The following is a 24,949-nucleotide window of genomic DNA, read 5'->3' on the forward strand; positions in this document are numbered from 1 at the left end:
TCTCTTAAACTGAAAAAAGGCACAACATGCTGCTGTTTTTTTTAAACACATCCACTATTCTCTGCAGTTACTAATATTAAAGCATACTGTATAAGATCGAATAAACAACAGGGTGAAATTCCATTCCAAATGAAGCCTGCAAGCTTAGAGATAAAAGCCAGAAACACATATACAAATGTTTAATGCACACTTTAAAAGGTTTTTCTAAGCATTTGTATGCAGAAAAAAATATCAAAAGGGACACCTCAGAAGCTGATTGGTGTAGTGACATCCTTTTGAAGTTACAGGATCACAGTTTTACATTACTATTTTCATTCTTGTGTGTGTGTTTTAGCATGCAGACACTTTATCCTCTATGCGTCTGGAGCTGCAGCGCGCTCACACTGAGGAGATCAGACGCCTTCAACAGGAGGTGGAGAACGAAAGAAAGAATGACAGGCAGGAGTTGGAAGAAGAGAAGAAACAAGTGCAGCAGAAGATGGAAGAAGAAAAAGTGAGGCTGAAAGAACAGCTTAGAAAAGCACTAGAGGAAGTGATACGCAAACATGCAAGTGAGCTGCGACATGCTCATACGATGCTGGATGCTGAGAAGAAGAAGTTGCAGCAGGTACGACAACAGATTTCAGCTGCTGTCATGGAATCTTACAAACTTTTTATGACAAAAATGTTGATTCAATGGCTGGTTATCATAATTCAATTTAGTAATGCAAATGTTTAATTTTATCCATGCAAAAGGGTATTAAAACCCTAAAACAAATCTGTACACATCTCTACTTGTGTTGTTTTACTACTACAGGGAATATGTAAAAATGCTGTGTGACATGCGCTATTATATACAATCTAAATCTCCAAACTCAATGCATTCTGATCAGTTTTTAACACTAAGCTCCAAAAATGGGTCATTCTGAAATCAGAACCACATGGACATATGGTGCATATGTCTGCATTAAAAAATGTGGCCCACACTTTGGAGCATCTTATATTATAATAAATGAGCTGCAGTAAGTACTGCAGAAGCTCAAAACATTGTTTAAATGTTTAGGTGACCCAGAAATGAAACAGAAATGTTCTTAGCATGATTGTACATCTCTCACTTATGACTTTTATTTTATCTTATTGGTTCCTTGGAGCACATAAAAGGTGTGTCAATGTTGCCTGTTTTGTGGGTTTCTTGGGGAATTGGGCTACTTTTGCACAGTTGCTATGAGAACCCATCCCAGCACCCTACTCCAAACCTGTGGTTAGGATAGCTTTGGCTAGGAGTGAACAATATAGCACAAAATGAAAAGAACAAAATAACACTTAAGACGTAAATCTCATCAGCTATATTTAGTCTTTTTGGCTTATGTTGTATGAGCACTATTCCTCCGTGAAAGTTTCCTAAAGATATTCCGTAAAAATATTTAAAATGACTCGAAATTTATATTTTTGGAGTAATAATTCTAAATAAAATACGTGGTCATGTTATGGCTTTTAGATACAAAAAGTGCACCTATACAGGCTGAAACAATAATGTATGCTTCAAAACGCTTCAAAACATCATGATTTCAAAGAACGAATGACCTGAAAAAGTGTGACACTTTAAATAAGAATGTATTTATTAGCATTAATTAACCAAAATGTGGAAAATTTGACATTTAAATAAAACATAAGTTCTATTGTTTTCATTTGTTAACAAAAAATTAGTTAATGTTAACAATTATTGCTAAATATATATTACTCATTGTTAACTCATGATTGATATGTGATAATACCAGAAGAATCTTGCTGTAAAGTGTTACAGAATTGTACACATAAATGCAACATCACTTTGGATGAAAGCAACTTATGGGAAGAATATAAACAAAGGCTAAATGCCCCTTTAAACAGAATAAAATAAAATAATAACGTACGAAATCATTATTTAAAATATTTGATGTTATCATGTGCTAATTTTGTTATTATGAAGATAAAAAGTACTTGTATTTAGATGTTGGTTTGAATACAGGCTGAGGAGCAGATGAAAACCACTGAAGAACACAGAAAGGTTTTAGAGACAGAGAGGGAAGAGCTGTGCAACCAACTACAACTGTCCAAAACAGAGGTAAGTTATCACAATGTATGCCACACACAAAAAGACTTCTTCCTTTGCTTTTTCTCTCAAAAACCACAAAAGTCTTGGAGATGTTTGCATAACATTGTTGACCTACTAATGAATCAGGTCACCATAAAGAACATGAACTATATACATATCAAAGTCAGGCTAAGAGAACAGACTTAGTCCTTCTGCTAAAATACATAGAGACAGACTGAGAGGCCCAGAGCTCTCCATATGACCATGATAAATGGGAAAACAAAAGGAACATTTGTAGTGCCCAAGGCACAGGGCTTCATGTAATGCATCATCTAATCTGCCAGCAGGCTTGGAACTAGGTTATGATTACAAAGTACTACTTACTAAGTGATAGATAAGAAAAAGAGTGTGTATTTCAGTGCTCAGTTGCAGCAGTGAAGAAAATCATTACAGTTCCTTCTCTGTATAAGAAAACTGTGTGCTACAGCCCGATTTGCTTACTTTTATTACGTCCAAGTCTTGAAAATAGCTTGATTGTAGTGTTGGTAAGGATCTAGGATGATGCAACGAAGGTGTAGCTTAAAGCTCTTCAGAAAGGACTGTCTTTAAAAGTAAAGTACTGGTATACTTGACTTATTCTTATCATTTGTGAGTATAAAACAATTGCATATTTGGCAATAAACAAAAACCAAAACAGTCAGTGACAGTAGCCTGGTTAGTAGCTTGTAAGATATTTGTAAAGATTTTTAAGACCATACACATTGTCACATTTCCAGCTTTTGTAGCATTTTTGTTCTCTGAAAGAGCTCAAATGTAACAAGAATCAAAATGGTAAATGATTGAAAAGGGAATGGGTGCCACTATGACTCAGTGAATAGCACTGTGGCCTCACAGCAAGATTGCCGTTTCGAGTGATGGTTGGGGCTGGAGGCCTATCTGTGCAGAGTTTGCATGTTCTCCTTTCGCGTGGGTTTCCTCACTGTCCAAAGACATGCGATATACAGTGCATCCGGAAAGTATTCATAGCGCATCACTTTTTCCACATTTTTTTTGTTACAGCCTTTTTCCAAAATGGATTAAATGAATTTATTTCCTCAAAGTTCTACACACAATACCCCATAATGACAATGTGAAAAAAAAAATTTAAATTGTTGCAAATTTATTAAAAATAGTAAACCTGAAAAATCACATCTACAGTATATAAGTATTCACAGCCTTTGCTCAATGCTTTGTTGATGCACCTTTGGCAGCAATTATAGCCTCAAGTCTTTTTGAATATGATGCCACAAGCTTGGCACACCTGTCTTTGGGAATTTTTGCCCATTCCTCTTTGCAGTACCTCGCAAGCTCTATCAGGTTGGATGGGAAGCGACGGTGTACAGCCATTTTCAGATCTCTCTAGAGATGTTCAATAGGATTTAGAATCAGAATCAGTTTTATTGCCAAGTGTGCTTCACACACACAAGGAATTTGTTTTGGCTACAGAAGCTTCCAGTGTACATAAAGTGACATGTGACAACACAAAATAATCTGAAAAAATAAAATAATAATAATAAAAAATGATGAACATTAAACAGATGCGGTTAGTCAAGAAACCTGGATGTTGAGTTGTATGTACAGATTGTTATAAATATACAGGTTATAAGGTGCTGTGTACAAGTGCGAATGTAGAAAGTATTGCATTGTATATTGATATAAGGTGCTGTGTACAAGTGCGTATGAGAAAGTATTGCACATATTTATTGCACAGTAGGGGAATATTTAACTGTTCATAAGGTAGACAGCCTGAGGAAAGAAACTTTTCCTGTGTCTGGCTGTTTTTGTGCTTGGTGCTCTGAAGCGCCGACCAGACGGTAACAGTTCGAACAGGTAGTGTGCTGGGTGTGAGGCGTCCAGAGTGATTTTGCGAGCCCTTTTACTCACTCTGGAAGAGTACAGTTCTTGAAGTGTAGGAAGGGTTGTGCCAGTGATTCGTTCAGCAGTCCGGACTATTCTCTGTAGTCTACGGAGGTCAGTTTTGGCAGCTGAGCCGAACCAGACAGTGATTGAAGTGCAGAGGATGGATTGGATGACAGCTGAGTAGAACTGTACGAGCAGCTCCTGTGGCAGGTTGAACTTCCTCAGCTGACGAAGGAAGTACAGTCTCTGCTGGGCTTTCTTCACAATAGAGTCTATATGAGTATCCCACTTCAGATCCTGAGAGATGGTGGTGCCCAGGAACCTGAATGACTCTACTGCAGCCACAGTGCTGTTCATGATGGTGAGTGGGGGGAGTGCAGGGGGGTTTCTCCTGAAGTCCACTATCATCTCCACTGTTTTGAGCGTGTTCAGCTCCAGGTTGTTGTATCTGCACCATAACGCCAGCCGCTCCACCTCCTGTCTGTATGCAGACTCGTCACCGTTCTGGATGAGGCCGATAACAGTAGTGTCGTCTGCAAACTTAATGAGTTTGATGGAGGGGTCTTTTGCAGTGCAGTCGTTGGTGTACAGGGAGAAGAGCAGTGGAGAAAGAACACATCCCTGGGGGGCACCAGTGCTGATGGTGCGGCTGTCGGATGTGATTTTGCCCATTCTGACTAGCTGCTGTCTATCTGTCAGAAAGCTGGTGATCCATTGACAGACAGAGCTAGGAACAGAGAGCTGGGCCAGTTTGTACTCAAGCAGTGATGGGACGATGGTGTTAAAGGCAGAACTGAAGTCCACAAACAGAATCCTTGCGTAGTTCCCTGGTTTGTCCAGATGTTGTAGGGTATAATGCAGTCCCATGTTGACTGCATCATCCACAGACCGGTTTGCTCTATAGGCGAACTGCAGGGGGTCCAGCAGGGGTCCAGTGATGTCCTTCAGATATGCTAGCACCAGTCTTTCGAATGACTTCATGGCCACAGATGTTAAGGCCACAGGTCTGTAGTCATTGAGTCCTGTGATCTTTGGCTTCTTTGGGATTGGGATGATGGTGGAGCGCTTAAAGCAGGATGGAACTTTGCGCTGTTCCAGTGATCTATTGAAGATATGGGAGAAAATGGGAGCCAGCTGGTCAGCGCAGGTTCTCAGACAGGCTGGTGAGACACCATCTGGCCCTGGTGCTTTCCTTCTCTTCTGTTTACTGAAGATCTGACGCACATTATCCTCACTGATCTGTAGAGCAGGGGGGGAGAGGAAGATGGCTGGAGGTGTTGATGGCTGTGTAGGGCGATGGTCCGGGCTGTGTTGATGTGGTGTTGATGGCCGTGTAGGGAGATGGTCCAGGCTGTGTTGATGTGGTGTTGATGGCTGTGTAGGGAGATGGTCCGGGCGGGTGTGAGGTGTCTGGTCATAGGTGTCAAACCTACAGTAGAACATATTCAGCTCGTTTGCAATATGTTTATTGCTGTCGATACTGGGGGACGGTGTCTTGTAATTAGTGAAATCTTTTAAGCCTCTCCACACTGATGCAGGGTCGTTAGCTGAAAACTGGTTTTGCAGCTTTTTGGCATAGCTTTTCTTAGCCACACCAATCTCCTTTGTCAATGTGTTCCTGGCCTGATTGTACAGGATCCTGTCACCACTCCTGTAAGCATCCTCTTTGGCCTGACGAAGCTGTCTGAGTTTTGGTGTGAACCATGGTTTATCATTGTTAAATGACAAGTAGGTCCTGGTAGGGATGCATAACTCCTCACAGAAACTGATGTATGATGTTACAGTCTCTGTGAGCTCGTCCAGATCTGTGGCTGCAGCTTCAAAAACATTCCAGTCAGTGCATTCAAAACAGGCTTGTAAGACCTGCTCTGTGTCGTTGGTCCATCTCTTTACAGTCCTTAATACTGGCTTAGTAGTTTTAAGTTTTTGCCTGTAAGTTGGTATAAGATGAACCAGGCAGTGATCGGAGAGTCCTAGAGCTGCTCTGGCGACGGAGCGATATGCATCCTTTATTGTGGTGTAGCAATGGTCTAAAATGTTATTGTCTCTGGTGGGGCATGTAATGTGCTGTTTGAATTTAGGCAGCTCATGTGTGAGTTTTGCCTGATTAAAGTCCCCAAGTATGATAAAAGCAGAGTCCGGGTGTTGTTGTTCTGTCTCTGTGATCAGATCAGCCAGCTGTTGCAGCGCAGTACTCACGTGTGCTTGCGGTGGAATGTAAACACAGACGAGAATGAACGAGGAAAACTCTCTTGGTGAATAAAACGGCTTACAGTTAATGAAAAGCACTTCCACATCAGGACAGCACATCTTCTTTAACACAGTTACATCCGTACACCACCTTCTGTTGATGTAAAAGCATGTCCCATTTAGGTCTGGGCTCTGGCTGGGCCACTCAAGAACATTCACCGAGTTGTTGGGAAGCCACTTTGTTGATATATTGGCGGTGTGCTTTGGGTCATTTTCCTGCTGGAAGATGAACCGTCGCCACAGTCTGAGGTCAAGAGCACTCTGAAGCAGGTTTTCATTCAGGATGTCTCTGTACATTACTGCATTCATCTTTTCCTCTATCCTGACTAGTCTTCCAGTTCCTGCTGCTTAAAAACATCCCTACAGCATGATGCTGCCACCACTATGCTTCACTGTAGGGATGGTATTAGCCTGGTGATGAGCGGTGCCTGGTTTTCTCCAAATGTAACGCCTGTCATTCACTACAAAGAGTTCAATTTTAGTCTCATCAGACGAGAGAATTTAGGCCTGATTGGTTGATTGCTGCACAGATGGTTGTCCTTCTTTAAGGTTCTCCTCACTCCACGAGGTCAGGTTTTTTATTTTTAATAAATTTGCAACAATTTCAAAAATATTTTTTCACATTGTCATTATGGGCTATTGTGTGTAGAATTTTGAGGAAATAAAGGAATTTAATTCATTTTGGAATGAGGCTGAAACATAAAAAATGTGGAAAAAGTGAATGAAATACTATACTATGAATACTTTCCGGATGCACTGTAGGTGAATTGGATAAACTTAATTGACCATAGTGTGTGAATGAGAGAGTGTGGGTGCTTCCCAGTGCTGGGTTGTGGCAGGAAAGGTGAATTGTGCTGTGAGGACCCCTGATTAAGGAGGAAATTAACTGAAGGAAAGTGAGTAAAAAGGGCAACTGCAATTCCTTCATAATATAAAAAGTGGAGGCCAGCAAAAAAGGTTTTTGATACAGTGGTCTTCTCATCAAAGATGCATTTATTTACCATACTATAATTTACTATAATTTTGAAATATTGTTATAATTTATTATTTTAATATATTTGAAGTGTATTTTTGTAACAGCGAATACCTCAGGCTTCAGTTTCTGTCTCACGATTCTTCAGAAATGATTTTAAAGTTGTAAAATTGAATAGAAATGCCCTCTATACAATATATTCTTTACACTACATTTGTTTCAGTGTAGTTTTCTTGGCTTGCAGATGACAAAATTGGAAGAGATGATTCAGACTCTGGAGAGAGAGAGAAAAGAGGAAAAGGAAAGGGCAAAAGAGAGAGAGAAGGAGTGCGCAGAGGTGGAGCAGCAGTCAGCGTGTGGCCCGGAGTGTGTGCGGATGAGAGAGGAGCTGGAAAACACACACAGCAGTATGCAGCAAATACAGGTTCCCACTCCTGTTTGCTCAACACACACTTAACTCTGATATGTGGATGGAGTTTTAGAGATGTCTCTTTCTATTATTGTACAGCTGTATCATGCATACTCACAAGCACACGCAGAAATGCAGTTCCCTTATGGCAGCACAAGGTTCTGCTGATCTCAGCAGATCTGTGCCACTCAGAGGAAAGAAAGACTTCAGCATTCATCTGGCAACCGATTCACTTCTTTTTTCCCATTAATCTCAGGAACTCTCAATTCATCCATTGATCCAGCCATCTTTGTTCCCCTTTTCTTTTTATTTCTTTCACAGGAAGAGTTTACAGCACAGAAGGAAGTGTTACAGGCAGAGATTTCAGCTCTACAGCAGGAGAGAGACATTCTGCAACAGTCTAATCACGGTTTAGAGGAGAGAATCAGGTGAGTTGTATGACACTAGTTATGTTTCCATCCACCTATTTTTATGCACATTTGGGAATGTCACATAAATAAGGACACCTGGAGGGAATGTGATGGTGGGGGAAAAAAAACTGTGATAGGAAAATATATTTTAAAAGTTTTTGCATTCCCTCACAAAGATGTTTTGCGAGGGAATGCCAAGATGTTTTGATGTTTTCCTGTTCACTTCATACATGTCAGTCCTCCCGTTTTTGCTGGGATTCTCCTGTATTTTACCATTCTATCCCGCTATAATCTTTTCATTAAGTATTTTCCCATATTTCTCATATATTTTTAACAACCTCTGTACAAGCAAATGCATGTATAAGCATGATAAACTGATCCCAGATCAGCTTCTGTATACCCCATTTAAAGAGGAGCTAAAGTGCAGGACACTTTGGGATTCGGGTGTGTGTTTAAACAGACAAGTACACTTAATATGGAAACATGTCCGCCTAGTGTGTTTTATTTTAAACACAACAAATTTTCTCTTAAATGAGCACAAACAGTTACTAAAGTAATCGAATGCTTTTATTATAGACCTGTGCATTCTTAAAGTGACACCTCTCAAACCGAACAAAACAAAACAAGACATTAATTTGCTGCACTTCACTTGTTTGAAAACAGAGGTGTCGCTTTAAATAGTGTGTACAGAAGTTGATATGGGATCAGTTTATCATAAGGAGCGCGTCCGTCACTCATTTACATGCTTTCGCTGATTCAGAGGGACGCACAGCTTTAGTTTAAAGAAAGTGAATGTAGATATTTTTATATTAATTTCAGCATGCTTTCAAAAAATATGGGAAAATACTTAATGATAGGTTGATAGTGGGATAGAATGGTAAAATACGGGAGAATCTCGATAAAAACAGGAGGGTTGACATGTATGAAGTGAACAGGAAGTGTTTGTGGAAATATATCTTTGCGAGATAAAGCAAAACATCTTTGCGAGGGAACGCAAAAATAAAAAATATAAATTTTCCTATCACTGTTTTTTTTTTCTCCCACACATTTTTTTTCTTCCGAATAAATTCCTGTATGTGCATTAAATGTCATGAGATTTTGTTATAAGAGATCACGTGATGATAAAAATTGCATTAATGGACAGACCAGTGTGTCGACCGTCACCCTAGTGGTTCAGTATTATTGTTATTATTATTATATTATTAGTTCCTCCAGAACTATCATGAGTGCCTGTGCTCCCGAAAAGCATCTAAAAAGCCTCTAAAATTTGCCACGTGTTCATTGCATTTTATCTTCTGAGGTGATTTATTATATTAGCAAAAGACTGAGGAAGCTGTGAATGCATTTTTCTTTTTGATATTTGGCACCAGTTTATCAAAAAGTGATGTTTTTGTTCTCTTGGACTCATTGGATGGAAACACAGCATTATTCGCCGATCTTTTATGCAATATTCCTGTTGTGCACATAAATTTAATTAGCATCTTTTGGAAGCAATCATAGCTACTGAGACATGAGCGATTCATACTTGTTTGTAACAGAGCTGTCTGTTAATTGAAATATATCATTATTATTGATTTTAGTTATTTGATTCACTATTGAACACTTGTTTGTCAGTTCCGTTTTAATGACTAATTCTGGAAAACCTGGAAAAGTCATGACATTTTTGTTCCAAGTTTTGGAAAAACAAAGAAACCCAAAATGTTTTGGAAAAGTCATGCAAATTTGTTTAACAATTATCTGTGTATTTGAATATATTTGAGATGAACTTGACTTATACTTGACACTATATTTGATGGGAAAATTTTAAATGGGTAAAAAAAGCAATTTTAGCTTCGCCTATCTTTCACCCGCTTTCACCGTAATTCATGATGCATTATGAGTGTTGTGTCCAGAAACAATATCTAACTGCAGAGCTATGATACTGTGGGCACTAAAGGTTAATTTGCGCTAATCTTAAGTTTATTTAATTAATATATAAAATTTTCACGCAGACAGCAACACCTTACTAAAAACTATTTTACGGATTTAAAAAATAAATAGAAACTACATGGATTGCCATATATTTTTATGCTGTGATAAATGTGAATGTGCATTTTCTTTCCTATTTACCACATGTACGTAGACATTTCATGAAACACAAAACAAGATCATAAATATTTACCTTAAAGTTTGGGAAAAGTCATTAAAAAGTCATGGAATTTTAGTAGTAAATGTATGTATGAACCCTGAATTATGGATGTAGATATGTATGAGGCTGTTGAATGCTTGATTCTGATAGGTGCAAATATCCTTCACTACATTACAGTTTCATATTATTTTGCTATAGTTATTTGGTCCTTACGCAGAAACATGCTGACACAGAAAAATATTTTTATCATTAAAATAGATTTGCAGCTTAAATTGTATATGACATTTCACAAGTGATGTAATAATGCCATAACATTTGGAATGTTGATTTTATTTGGAAATAAATCATTGAATTAATATAAAATTAATTAATCATTTCTGTTGTTGTTTTGTGTGTGTGTAGGCTACAGTTTGAGAAGCAGTTTTCTGATCAGATCGTAGAACTGAAGAGAGAAAAAGAGGAAGAGATCAGAAAGATGAACCAACAGTGGCAACACAGAGTAGAAGAACTGCAAACACAGGTAATGCCGAGTTCAGACTGCATCATTTTCAAAGTAGTCGTGTCACGGATGTTTCACACTGCATGACTATCTAGGGTAGTGTTCCGTCGGTGCTGTGTTTACACTGAAGAATGGATCGGCGAAAGGGGTTTCACACTGAATGACTTTAAAATAGGAAGAATCGAATTTAGACAACTCTGTCTAAATTACATCTCACAACCAAACACACGCAAGGAGTGACATGGCAACAGCACGAGGTTACGAAGAAAAAGAAGGCTTTAGTGCGGTTGGAAATGTACTTATTTTGCTCACCTGGGTTTGAAGAGAATTCGCAATTTCTCCTCACCTTTTTTTACTTTTCGATCAGGTTGTGATATTGCTCAGATAACACATCAAACAGACACAGTGCTCCTGCCAAATTTACACCAGTTTTTTCTCCATTTATTTGGTCCAAATAAACTAAAAATGAGCGCTTTTGACTTCTCCCCCAACCTCCTGCTGGCCTGCAGGTACCCATACTAGTGGATGCTGCTCTCTCATTGGCTGTAGGTGATCGCCAATGTTATTTTCAGTCAAAACTCATTTCACACAGTATGATTTGAATCACCGACAGGTCCAGATATTTAGCATGCCAAATATCTGACGGGTGTCTGCGGCTCATTGGCGATTCTCTCAGATCACATCCTTGATAGTTCACACTGTGTGATTGTAATTTGCGTGAACTAGCACCGATTTGCCTGTGGTTTCAGGCATTTGTCGACAATTTTTCAAAACCTGTCAGCAAGTCAAAATCAGGGCTAAAATCATGCAGTCTGATCTCAGCATAACACACATTGTTCGTTTCCTTAAGACTCATCATACACAAGTTTCAGTCTATCAACATTATTTCTCTGTGTGTGTCCAGTTCGAAGAGAGGAGAGTTCTCTCGGAGAAGATGGAGGGAGAGAGAGAGAGACGTTATGGTAATGGAGAGATGGAACGGATGAAGCAAGAGATCCAAAAGACACGAGATATGAACAGTTCACTCAGAGCGCAGCTTCACTCCACCATTCAGGAGAAGGAGAGAATGATGAGGCAGCAGCTACAGGTGTGTATACAACATTTTGCTATTGTTTACTCACCTTCATCTAATTTCAAACCTGTAATTATTTCTTTATAGATTGGAACACAAAAGAAAATTGTTCTGTAACAAAAATACCCAACAATACCTGATACATTTTTGCATTGTGATTAGAAGGATCAAAATTACACTGAGAAACAAAATCATTAAGGAACAAGGCTAATAATAGCACTAAATAAAATGAAACGTAATGAGCATGTATTTCAGTTCATAACAAAACCTTTGCTTGAATATACCGTATTGAATATTTGTCAGAGTAACTGAATAACAGAACGAAAAAAGTATGAAAGTATAAAATAAAGAGGCATTTTTCTGGCATTTTTTTAAACAAAATCATTTCTAAATGTCAGGCCTAAACAAATGTATTTTAAAAACTAGTGGGAAATGTGCTTTACAAATATGCGTATTCTTTACGCATGTTTGGACCCCATTGGTTTTTATTGTTTGGATAAAAGTTGAACTGATGACAGAGGACATTTCTGTGGAAAGACCTCCTCTTATTAGTGATTTGTGTTGTCTCTGTGCATTGTAGGTAGTAAAAGAGGAAGATGAGGATGAGGAGGATGGAAAGAGTACAAGAGAGAGGGAAGAGGAGAGGGAGAAGCGGGGGTGGCGTGAGCGAGAGGAGGAGCTGTTGCGTGCGGAGAGGTTAAATCACCAGCGAGCTCTTCAGGTCCTGGAAACACAAGCCAATGAAGAACTTCAGGCAGAAAGACAACGCTTGCTCACACAGCACAAACTCCAGCTGGGTAACCGTCACTGCTCATACAGAATGTCCTCCTAAAAAAACTAGTCATTTTATATCAAGGAAAGAAAATATACAGATTGGCCTATGGAAGGAGTTATTATTATGAGGGCTGAGACACACTAGGGGGCTTCGTCACACTATCCAAGGGGCCGCAAATTGCTTAAAATAAGTTTAAAGCAGGAAAAAGTCCAGATAAATTAAGTTCTATAATCTATAACAAATTTGGATACATTGTAACACTGCGCAATGTTTAAGATGTGAGTGTATATAGTATATTTTGTTATATAGGGTATAGCAGTATTTCCCAACCCTCTTCTTGCAGCACTATACATTTTCAAATTCCTGGTTCCTGATTAAGCACACCTGAATAAACCCATCAGAACATTAGAAGAGATTCCAGAACCTAAAATAAATGGGTCAGATAAGGGTGACATGAAAAATATGTAATGTTGGTGTAACAGTAACAGCCCAGCCCATCTAGCTAACCATCTAACCAACAACCATGCCATGTTCAAAGTCACTTAAATCACCTTTCTTCCCCATTCTGATGCTCGGTTTGAACTGCAGCAGATCGTCTTGACCATGTCTACATGCCTAAATTCATTGAGTTTCTGCCATGTTATTGGCTGATTAGAAATTTGCATTAACAAGCAGTTGAAAAGGTGTACCTAATAAAGTGGCCAGTGAGTGTATATCTTCATATGTTATGCCAATATAACCCAAGAAACAGTGATATATTGGGTTTCTTCAAATAGTGTATTTGACACTGGTGTGCCTATGCATCCAAGGCCAAGACCACAAGCATAATAAAAGAACAGTCTTTCTCACTACACTGTAAAACCTAAGAGTCAACTTTATCAAATGAAATGAGTGTAGTTAACTCAAAATTGACTGAAAGTTAATTCTACTCATTTGAAAAGAGTTTTGAACTCAGTGTTGAAGGTAATGAGTTAATAAAATACCTCATTACTTCAACTTAAATGGAGTAAGTTCACAGTACTCATATAGATTAGTTGTTTAACTCAAATGGTTTATTGCAATCCTCAAACTGTTTGAGTTGCCTTGACTTATTGGGTTTAACAGTACTCAGTTGGTTTGAGTTCTTTTCATTTATTGGGTTTTACTGTGCTTATATTGCTTTGTTTAGTCAAATGGATTATGTTCACAGTACTCATTAGGATAAGTTCATTCATTTTCTTTTTCTTAGTCCCTTTATTAATCTGGGAATGAACTGCCAACCTATCCAGCATATGTTTAACGCAGCGGATGCCCTTTCCATCACTGGGAATCATTCACTCATTCACACACATATACTACAGACAATTTAGCCTACCCAATTCACCTATACCACATATCTTTGGACTGTGGGGAGAAATTGGAGCACCCAGAGGAAACCCACGCGAACATGGGGAGAACATCCACACAGAAATGCCAACTGACCCAGCCGAGGCTCGAACCAGCAACCTTCTTGCTGTGGGGCGAACGTGCTACTCACTGCGCCACCGTGCAGCCCTGTAGGCAATTGGTTTTCTCAGTTTGAGTTACCTTAACTTTTTTACAGTGTACAGATAAATGCAGCTAATTAGTAACACATTAGAATTGAAGTAGCATGACACACCAATCTGTTGGCATTAATCATTTAAAACAGTTGGTGTCAAACTGAGTACTTGGAGGGCCTCAGCTCTGCATAGTTTAACTTTTACCCAAATTAAACACAGGTTTGTTTAAAACCTACAGTTCACAGTTTTCTTTCAAAATCATCAAATCTTCATTGCTTTCACACTGCTTGACCATCTGTGGGTGCATTCAGTTGCTGCTGTGTTCACACTGCATGCTGGATCAGCAGCAGGAGGATGCACACTGCATGACTACACTATATAAACACTATTGCTGTCAACCCGCAAGCACACGCAAGAAGTGATAAGGAAATAATCTAAAACTGCAGGCTAGACTGGAAATGGTGGGCCTACCTTGCAATAACCATTTATAATAAAATGGTCTGTGCATACATATATACAGGTATACAGGTATACAATCACACAGTGTGATATACAGGTTAATGGCAAAAAAAAAAGATAATAGAGGAGGAAATTAGGAGATGCAGGGAACAAGGATTATGCATTGTGCAAAGAAAGAAAAAGGTCAGTGAATAATTTTGCAACGTGCTGCTGCTGCTTTGGCTTATCAAGCAAATGTATGTTTTTTATTTTCTGTTCAATATTATTTCAAAAATTATTCTGAGATTGTGGTCTATATTTGCTCCCAAAACTCCCCCCTGCCCTGTCCTGTCCTCTCTTATCTTTGGCTCTAGGTGATCACAGCATGACTTTGAATTGCAGACAGGTTCAGATATTTAGCTTGGCCAATATTTTAGGTGTCATCTGCAACTCTCTCTGATCACTTCTTTGATTCTTCACACTGCGTCATTGTCACTCTGAATCTTTGTCTCCTATTTAGGGCATTGTTAGCGAGTGAAAATTAGGGTTAAAATGGTGCAGTGTGTTGAAGCAGGGTTGGAACTAAACTCTGCAGGGCTTTGACACCCCTGATTTAAGTTTTGTCAGTGTAGTTTGTCAGGAATACATACATTAAAATAAATTTAAATATGGCTCAATATACCATAATGTGTTTTTAAAGCTATAAGCTGTCGTTAGGAATATGAATAAGAATTCATGTTAGTTAAATGACTAAAATGTAACCTATTCAATCGCAGGAGCATATAGAAAAGAATAGTGGTGTATGAAAATGTGTATTTATAATATGCTAATTAGCACATTTACAGATGTATTCCAAAATCCAGTAGCAAAGAAGTTTTGGTTCAACACTTAATTCAGCAACAAAAAACAAAACATCTACATACATTTAAAGCCTTGCAATAAAAATATATATTTTTTTGGTCTTCCCAACAGGGAAAACCAGCAACAATCAAGAATGCATGACTATATAGTGTCATGGCTGTGCAACAAAAAATGTATTTATAATGGAAGTCAATGGGGCAAATACAGCCACGAACATAACAAAAGGGCAGTACGTTTGCCCAGAGTATGTTGTTGAATATGTTTTGTCACCAAAATAGGATTTGTGACCAAAAATCATTAAGTTTGCTGAAACACAGAGGATGTTGTGGCCAAATTAAGATTCAAAATCACTTCAAAATAGATGAAAACATCCCTAACAGCACACAAGGGTTAAAGTACAGGTAATTGACCCTTCGCTAAGCCCCGCCCTCCTTAGTTACTATTGTTACGCATGTCAAGCTTTCGTGCTTGGTGCATACATATTGCAATATGTATGTGCTGCTGTCAGACATTGCCAGGGATATAATTCGTCGTTTTTGGCGAACAGATGAGATATCTGAGAAAGCCAGACAAGAAAGGACTGCAGTATGCATTACAGGGGTATATTCACGACATAATAGGCAACCGATTAGAAAATTATTTAATCAAAATTGAAGCTAGGTTAGCCTAGCCACCTCATATGCTGACCATTCAACAGCTTAGTTCATGCACAGCAGGAGAGGTGAAATTTAAAAATAATCTAATAATAACAAATTAAACAGTGATTTCCCTTCATTAGCCAAAAAGCCTGATAGATTAATTGTTGTGCAATAAAATATAGCGTTACTAACGAGGGACCGATGAGGAAACACGCATGGACCGTGCTTCTACATAATTCATTCATTGAAAAAAAGGCCAGAAAGGGTAAAATTAATGGATTTGTGCTGAATATTAGCATAATTGACCCATAACAATGTACACTACCTATAACCGTCAGTATGTTTGTGTGCTTTTTATACCGTTTCTAATCTAATTTGCAGTTAAGTGGAAAAAATAAATAGATTGAAATGCAAGTTAAAGTATAAATAGCAGTAGCAAACAAATAGATTTTCCCTACCAGTAAATATTAATCAGACACGAAATATAAAAGCAGACACTAACCCGCTATAACGTCGTCACCAATGAATATATCTCTAAAAGACGGACGAAAACATCAGTGAACTGAAGCTCTGACATGGGCATGAGGGTTATAAATTACTGAAAAACAGCTGCGGGTGAAGTATATTGATCACAAATGCTCAGATTGTGATAACATCTCGATTTTGTTCTATTGATATGTAATTTCAAATATTCGTAGCTTGAAACAGATGGAAATATGATTGCTATTTGTATAACTACTATTGCGAGGGCTTAAACAGAGCAATGCTCATAATATCGAGCAAAAAAAAAAAGAAAAACAGCTGGGAAACATAACCTGCTTTGCATTTTTGTAGGAAACACAGTTTAGATCTGTTTAGGGTAAGAGGTATTGGAGTTAATGCCATCTATCACTGAATGTGTCAGGATTATCGAAAACAAAACCAACTTAAAGCCGCTCTTTTAGCACCCCTCACAGAGCTCGATCCACGCTGGCATTTCTCCTCTTGGGTTTTAGGTTTTGGAAAGGGAAAAAATTCCACCACCCCGTCCAAACTTTTAGGATACCGGGTGTCAGATTTGCACAATCCATATGCACAATGCTTTGGCTTATTTCCCTCGCTCGAAGGCTTGACAGGCCTCCTGCGTGTAGCTATGGTTGCTAAGCTATGATTGGTGTGTGGTGGTTTTCAGGTGTGGCTTAGTGAAGGGTCAGTAATGCATAGTTTTCAGTTTTTGCTATTTGTGTTGTACAGTAGTTGCAGGTTGTAACCAGCGACAGTGAATTGAGCTAGAGGGTACTTTTAATACAGTGATTAGAGTACAGATTTTAGCTGTCTTAGTGGAATAAAAACAATATGAGGTAAATGAAGTTAACCACTGCCATGTTCCACTGATCCATAATTGGGGGTTAGGGGCACATTCACACAGATAATGATAATTGCATAAAAATGTATTTGTTAGACCCTCACTATACAAAATATAATAGAAAACTATGTTATATATCATTTATAGGAACTTTTAGGTATTTGTTTGGGAGCCCCCAGATTTCCTGTGGCCCCAAGTGGCCACTTATCTTGCTGAATGGTCTTTGTACTTTGCAGATTTTTTCTTTGTGTGTGTTCTATCAGCAATATTATCCATAATAGGAGCATACATTGTATTTTGCACAACAGTACCATCTAGTGCCAGCTAGTCATGAAGTAAAGCAGGAGTGAAGCCAGAATGTAAGCATATCTGATCTAATGCGACATCCTGTATGTATGTGTGTGTGTGTGTATGTGTAGACAAGCAGAAGGCAGAGCTGACCCAGCAGCACACTGAGTGGGTGAGACAGGTCACCCAGAGACACATGCAGCAGATCGAGGACCTTCAGAACGAAATACACACGCACACACAAATGATGGCCCTGCAGCAGGTACACACATACCCAAATAGACACACACTTCTACATCAACTCAAGGGGTGTCTCATCCCATGACTATCTTCCTGTCTTTTTTCCAGGATCTGAAACAGCAAAACCGCTTACAGTCATTAGAGAGACAGCTGGATGAGAAGAGCAGCGAGGTTCAGGAGCTGAAAAGAGAGAACGAAGATCTGAAAGAACGAATAAATGCATTGAGCTCACGAAGAGAGGAACAGGAGGACTATAAACAAAAACACAAGAGGTCAGTGCCAATATGACAATGAGCCCAATCACATACAATAAATCAGTAAAAAGATTAAATAAAACAAACACACACACAGAGACAGAAGGCATTTGATTTTTTTAAAGACATGGTGCAGTGTGAGGCTCTTTTAAGGCTTTAATCATCGTTCTGTTCATCTTATTTAATGTTCTTTATGTAAATATGTTAATCAATGTTTAAATTTTGTGAAAAAATGCTAAATGAATTCTGTTCTGAAACAATTCTCTCTTCAGAAGACCTAAAGCGATAGTTCAGGGATAGATACACAGGAAGATACATATATACAGTGCATCCGGATAGTATTCATAGCGCTTCACTTTTTCCAAAATTTTTTCTGTTACAGCCTTATTCCAAAATGGATTAAATTCTTTTATTTCGTCAAAATTGTACACACAATACCCCATAATGACAATGTGAAAAAAGTTTTTTTGAAATTTGTAATAAGTTGAAATTTATTAAATTAAAAACCTGAAAAATCACATGTACAGTATATAAGTACTCACAGCCTTTGCTCAATGCTTTGTTGATGCACCTTTGGCAACAATTACAGCCTCAAGTCTTTTTGAATATGATGCCACAAGCTTGGCACACCTGTCTTTGGGAATTTTTGCCCATTCCTCTTTGCAGTACCTCTCAAGCTTTATTAGGTTGGATGGGAAGCAACGGTGTACAGCCATTTTCAGATCTCTCAAGAGATGTTCAATAGGATTTAGGTCTGGGCTCTGGCTGGGCCACTGAAGGACATTTACCGAGGTGTTGTGAAGCCACTCCATGTATTATCTTGATATTTTGGCGGTGTGCTTTGGGTCATTGTCCTGCTGGAAGATGAACGGTGGCCCTAGTCTGAGGTCAAGAGCACTCTGAAGCAGGTTTTCATTCAGGATGTCTCTGTACGTTACTGCATTCATCTTTCCCTCTATCCTGACTAGTCTTCCAGTTCCTGCTGCTGAAAAACATCCCTACAGCATGATGCTGCCACCACTATGCTTCACTGTAGGGATGGTATTAGCCTGGTGATGAGCGGTGCCTGGTTTTCTCCAAACGTAACACCTGACATTCACTTTTCAATTCAATTTTAGTCTCAGACCAGAGAATTTAGTTTCTTATGGTCTGAGAGTCCTTCAGATGGCTTTTGGCAAATTCCAGGCGGGAAGTGGCTTCCGTCTGGCCAATCTACCATGCAGGCCTGATTGATGGATTGCTGCACAGATGGTTGTCCTTCAGTAAGGTTCTCCTCTCTCCACAGAAGCACACTGGAGCTCAGACAGAGTGACCATCGGCTTATTGATCACCTTCCTGACTAAGGCCCTTCTCACCCGATCACTCAGCTTAGATAGCTGGCCAGCTCTAGGAAAAGTCCTGGTGGTTCCAAACATCTTCCACTTACGGATGATGGAGGCCACTGTGCTCATTGGAACTTTCAGAGCAGCAGAATTTATTCTGTAATCTTCCCCAGTCTTGTGCCTCGAGACAATCCTGTCTCGGAAGTCTACAGACATTTCTTTGTCCTTATGCTTGGTTTGTGCTTTGACATGCACTGTCACCTCAAAGGCTGTGAATACTTATGTACATGTGATTTTTCAGGTTTTTTATTTTTAATAAATTTGCAACAATTTCAAAAAATCTTTTTTCACATTGTCAATATGGGGTATTGTGTGTAGAATTTCGAGGAAATAAATGAATTTAATCCATTTTGGAATAGGGCTGTAACATAAAAACATGTGGAAAAAGTGACGCGCTGTATATATACACAAATGCACAGCAGGTATAATAAGCAGTGAACACATCATGATTTTTGATAGTAAATATATTTCTAAAGGAGCTGTTGACATGAAATTGACCCAGATATTGGCAAAAACCAAAACAATCCAAACATACAAATAAACCTTTTTTTTATTTGTGTAATAACAATGAAATGACACAAGGAAAAGTTACTGAACTACTGAAATTTATTTAAAACCTTTTTGTGTTGTTGGTGTTGTTTTTAATGACATCATTTCACTTACATGGAGAATAAAATTGCATTCATTGATCAGATGTGATGTTTTTTCCCCCAGACTTGTCTAAAAATCTTGACAGTTCTGTGAGTCGCTTCTATGAACTCTGAACTTTATTTCTTATTTTCTATTGGATTCAAGTCAGGGGATTGCTTGGGCTATTCAAGCAGCTTTCTTTTTTTCTGAAACCAATTGAGGGTTTCCTTGGCTGTGGTTGAGATCATTCTCTTGCTGAAATTTCCACCCTGGTTTCTAACTACTGAGAGATTTCAGCTGCTGTCTGGGCTCTCCATGGCTTTTTACACTCCCTTTCTTCATTTGTACAATATTTTTTCCTGTCATTTCATTTTAATACACATAACTTAATTTCTGTATGTATTAAATTAATGTATTGTATGGATATTTTAAATTCATTATTCACTATTTTCTATACTGTTCTTTACAAGAATATATTTTTAATAATATATTTGTGCAATATATTAGAGTCTAAAAATTAGTACACCCAAAATAATATCTTGGGGGGGAAATGTTAAATAAATTTGTAACAGGAAATATCAAGAGAAATCTAAAAACATAACCTAACTTCAAATTTAGTTGAAGTTTTGTAGTTTGTACTTGTTTAGCAATACCTCTTTTAAATTTAAATGTATTATCTTTCTATTCCTGAAGATGTTATTTGACCAAACTCTCAAACTAATGGATATAATGCTTTAATAAAACTTGTTTAAATGCACCAACATATATTGTCTATTTTCACTGAGAGACAAAAAACTAAAAATTATATTCAAAAGGGGTGTACTCATTCATGCGTTATATACACACTATATGACTTGAGGTTCATTTTTGGGTCTCATTTAACCTGCTAGTGTCAAACCAGGACACACTGACATAAATGTCCTCATCAAGTAGTGTTTCTAAACAATAGTAAATTAATCTGGAAGATTGGCACGAAACAAAACACTATAGCGGATTACAGTTGAAGCACAATGTGCAGAGATAAGATACAAATTCTGTCAAACGAATTCCTTTTTCCCCCGTTACTATCTAAATTGTTTTGATTTTATTTTATTGCATGTGATGATAGAAATGTATATTTTATATATTAAAAACCACTACTGAAAATCCATAAAGATCTTGGTTCAAAGGTATTTGAAAGGACAAAAGCATCTGAACATAAATTGACCAACATACTGCATTTTAACATCAAATGTTTTGGAAATAAATCTGATTTAACCCTGAGAGAAAATTTGAATTTACATATATTTATATCTGATGCGCAGTTTCCCAGAGGAAAAGCATGAGGATGGTGAAGCGGATGGGTCAGATCACAGGAATAACATGGAGACTGTGAAGAAAGAGCACAGAATGGAGATCCAGACCATAATATCAGACTTCAGCACCGCCCAAACACGACTACAGGCCCGCATAGTTGCCTTGGAAACAGAGTACCTGCTCCTCCCACATCAATAATGCAAAATACAAACCACACATACATACAGAAATGTACCCAAGCTAGTCGATGTATAAAGATGGCTCATTATTAGGATTCCCTACAGACTTCCACAGAATTAGAGAATGTTTCAAAATTATCCACATTTACACACATTGCATGCTAATTTCAATTTAGCTACTAAAATGGACTACTAAAATCATTGATATGTACAGTTGAGATCAACATTTGAAAACAGTCTACAATTTCCTCAAATTTGATGTCCTTCTGTACTAACTGCATCATCCTAATATGGGGAAAGGGCAGGTTTTCATTTCATGAGTTAGACAGTATAAAAATCTTGAGTTAGATATTTGAAAAAGTATGATTAAAATTAGAAACCGCTTTCTGATTCATGCCAGTTCTTGGTGTTATTCTGGCACCTGATAGTAATTTCCTTGATTATCAGAGAATCTGAAACTCTATTTAGCTGGCAGCCTAACATTACAGTTTTCACTGAATTTGGAGAATGGTGAGTCATTCTAAACTGATTGATACCATCTGATAGCAGGTTGCCAATGTCATTATTTTATTTAAATCCCCAAAAAGGCTAGCAGGGTTACTGCAGGTTTTATCAAGTCAAATTTAAGACTTTTTAAGACCCTTTTAAGACCATTATGATTGAAACTTATTATGAATTTAGACTTATACAGGGCTAAACACTAATGATTATTTCTAATGGCCCAGTGGAATTTTTTTTTGCATCCCACAAAAAAAAAAATCAAATGTAGTTATTTCTTAGCGACATACTTTAATGTGTCGAAACAAGAAAACACTTATTGTATGTACTATTTTCAACATAATATTTCTGTTTTTTTTTTAAATGATAAGTTTAACATTGTTTAAAGTTTATTTGTTGTGGAGGCAATTATGTAAATAATCAAAAAAATATATTTTTGGCTTTTGGTCCAAATTGATTGAGAATAATTTCTATATTCAGCCTAATGCATTTCTGATATAAAACCTGAAGTTTCATGTCTATTTATAAATATTATGTCTACTCACCCTTCTGTAAAAAGTTTTTTATGAATGGTAGATAACGTAAGGGGATATTTTGCTCTGTTATTATCATAAGGAACTGTAATTGTTTTAAGTTTACTTTCCTTGATTTTATTAAGATGGATTGTTGGTGATTGGATGGATGTCGGCCCGATTGGGTAGCTTTACTTAGACAAAGGAAAATTAAGACCTGTTTAAAATTATTTAAGACATACAACATAATATTTCAGTGAATTTAAGACTTTTTAAGGCCCCACGGATACCCTGGGCTAGTCGACCACAAAAGTCAGATCCACCAGAGAAAACAATAGCGAGAAAATTCCCTATGGCCAGTCAGTTTAACACTGCAACTGGACTATGACACCATAGAATCAGAGGTTCTTTAAGGCTGAAAACCTTGAAATAAATTTTTCTGTGTATTTATCACGCAGCCAGCAATTTTCATGAAGGATAAATGGGTTAAAAAGCCACAACCATTAAAATAATGAAATGGCCTTGCTAGAGTCCTGATCAAAACTTGATTGAAAATCTTATATATATATATATATATATATATATATATATATATATATATATATATATATATATATACAGTATATATATCGTGTTTATAAATTTTCAAAAAAATTATACTATAATATATTATCTTATTATATTATAATAATTATATTTTTATCTCCACTGTATATTTTGTTTAAATAAGACATTTGTTTTATAGTATTATTTAATTAATATTTGTGTCTACTGATTTTTGTTTTATTTTACTTTTAGGTTGAGAGAAAGGGAAGAAAGGGGGAAAAGGAGAGTAGAAGACCTGCATACCATTGCTAAACTACAGGACAAGCTAAGCGAGAGAGACCAACTCATCAAAAATCTCGTGGTTAGACACACAAACACTCAAACCACAGGATGCTGACTCTTTTCTATCGCATTAGCACAGTATTTCTCTATTTCAGGAAGACCTCCACCAGCTTTCCCAGCATCCACCTCTGTGCAGTGATGAAATACTCAAGCCTCATGAATCTAGGACACAAGCAGGAACCCTTACACCTAACATGAAGGTATAAACAGGGTTCCTACCTCATATATCTAATTCCCTGATGTTTACTGACTAAAGAGTTGCGTTTTCATAGCATATACAGTTTTTTTCCAATATATTTAACAAGTTTTCTAAACTCTTAATGCATCAACACACCTAAAACACACAATTGGCAAAACGGTTAAATTCAAGCTCAAAATCACACATTGTAAACTAAACTCCAAAACTAACATTCAAAATACATTAATAAACTAACACAATACATCATGTCTAACAAAACACTGCAAACATGTTTCAAAATCAAATAATTGTTCAAAACACTAACACATGCTCTCTTATAACAGGAACATTTAGTCAATCAGAACACATTGACAAAAAAAAACACTATCATCAGCTGAAATTACAGAAACTGCATTATTTTCTGTCAGATCTGCACTCATATTTGAAGCGTCTCTACAGTTTTGTTTTGTTGGGTTTAGTAAATGCATGCATTTTGTTTCTTTTGCTGCATAAATTCAATACAAAAAAAGAATGGCCATCTCAGAGTAGCTTTATAAAATGTAAAGTTTATGTTTATGAAACAAAAATACAGACACAGAATTGCTGAAATATACTTTATTTGCAAAAGGACATTACTGCAAGATATTCAAACAGAAAAAGCACCGCAATTATAATAAAAAACTAAGTAATCTTCTATTCTACCCGGTCTTCTGCATTTGCCTGGCTTCTTCTTCTCGGGCCCGGCACGCTAACTGTGGCCCTTTGGCCTATAATGTTTCTCCCATGTTGAAATCCTTTTCACCAAGCTGAAGCCAACCTCGTCAACATAGATAATTTCATGTGTGACTTTATTGGCCTCCAACTCCATGACTCTCTGAAAGTAATTAGACACAGTGTATGTACTGTAGATGCTGTACTGTATATCTACTGTATGTACTAATGAACTCCAGGTTTATATAGTTGTACAGTATATAGTATACAGTGTATAGTACAGTAATGACTGTATTGCATAACCTTACCTGGATTCATTGGTGAAGGAGTTCACTGTTCCTTTCAAAAGCCCAAAGAGTCCTCTTTTAGAAAATATGATCACGTGATTGGAAACATTTTAACATATGAGTGTGTTTTGTAGATGGGAATCAGCTGTGATTGATATAGATAGATATTTGATAGTAATGGAGAGACAAACAGGCCACTGTTGTTCTTATTATTGTAACATTAAATTATCGATAGATATGTTACAATAATAACAATATTAAAATGGAATTATATTTTGCATTACTTTAATAGCCACTGGATCATTTATATTGGATAATTAATAAGTTAGTTTCATA

At 37.4% G+C, this 24,949-nt stretch overlaps 1 protein-coding gene across 1 annotated transcript in view; it reads left to right on the forward strand.

Annotated features, from left to right (window-relative positions):
- fam184b (family with sequence similarity 184 member B) overlaps window positions 1–24,949 on the forward strand; it is a 54,464-nt gene that overhangs the window by 26,284 nt on the left and 3,231 nt on the right. Inside the window, exons 6-17 of the mRNA XM_056459799.1 lie at window positions 335–607; window positions 1,988–2,083; window positions 7,420–7,599; window positions 7,906–8,012; window positions 10,525–10,642; window positions 11,526–11,708; window positions 12,274–12,490; window positions 17,690–17,820; window positions 17,907–18,070; window positions 21,369–21,533; window positions 23,348–23,456; window positions 23,533–23,637. Of these exons, the coding sequence (XP_056315774.1) occupies window positions 335–607; window positions 1,988–2,083; window positions 7,420–7,599; window positions 7,906–8,012; window positions 10,525–10,642; window positions 11,526–11,708; window positions 12,274–12,490; window positions 17,690–17,820; window positions 17,907–18,070; window positions 21,369–21,533; window positions 23,348–23,456; window positions 23,533–23,637 (1,848 nt within the window). The remainder of the gene's footprint in view (window positions 1–334; window positions 608–1,987; window positions 2,084–7,419; window positions 7,600–7,905; window positions 8,013–10,524; window positions 10,643–11,525; window positions 11,709–12,273; window positions 12,491–17,689; window positions 17,821–17,906; window positions 18,071–21,368; window positions 21,534–23,347; window positions 23,457–23,532; window positions 23,638–24,949) is intronic.

Source organism: Danio aesculapii, chromosome 1 (genome assembly GCF_903798145.1).
Source record: "Danio aesculapii chromosome 1, fDanAes4.1, whole genome shotgun sequence".
In the NCBI taxonomy this organism is placed as follows: Eukaryota; Metazoa; Chordata; class Actinopteri; order Cypriniformes; family Danionidae; genus Danio; species Danio aesculapii.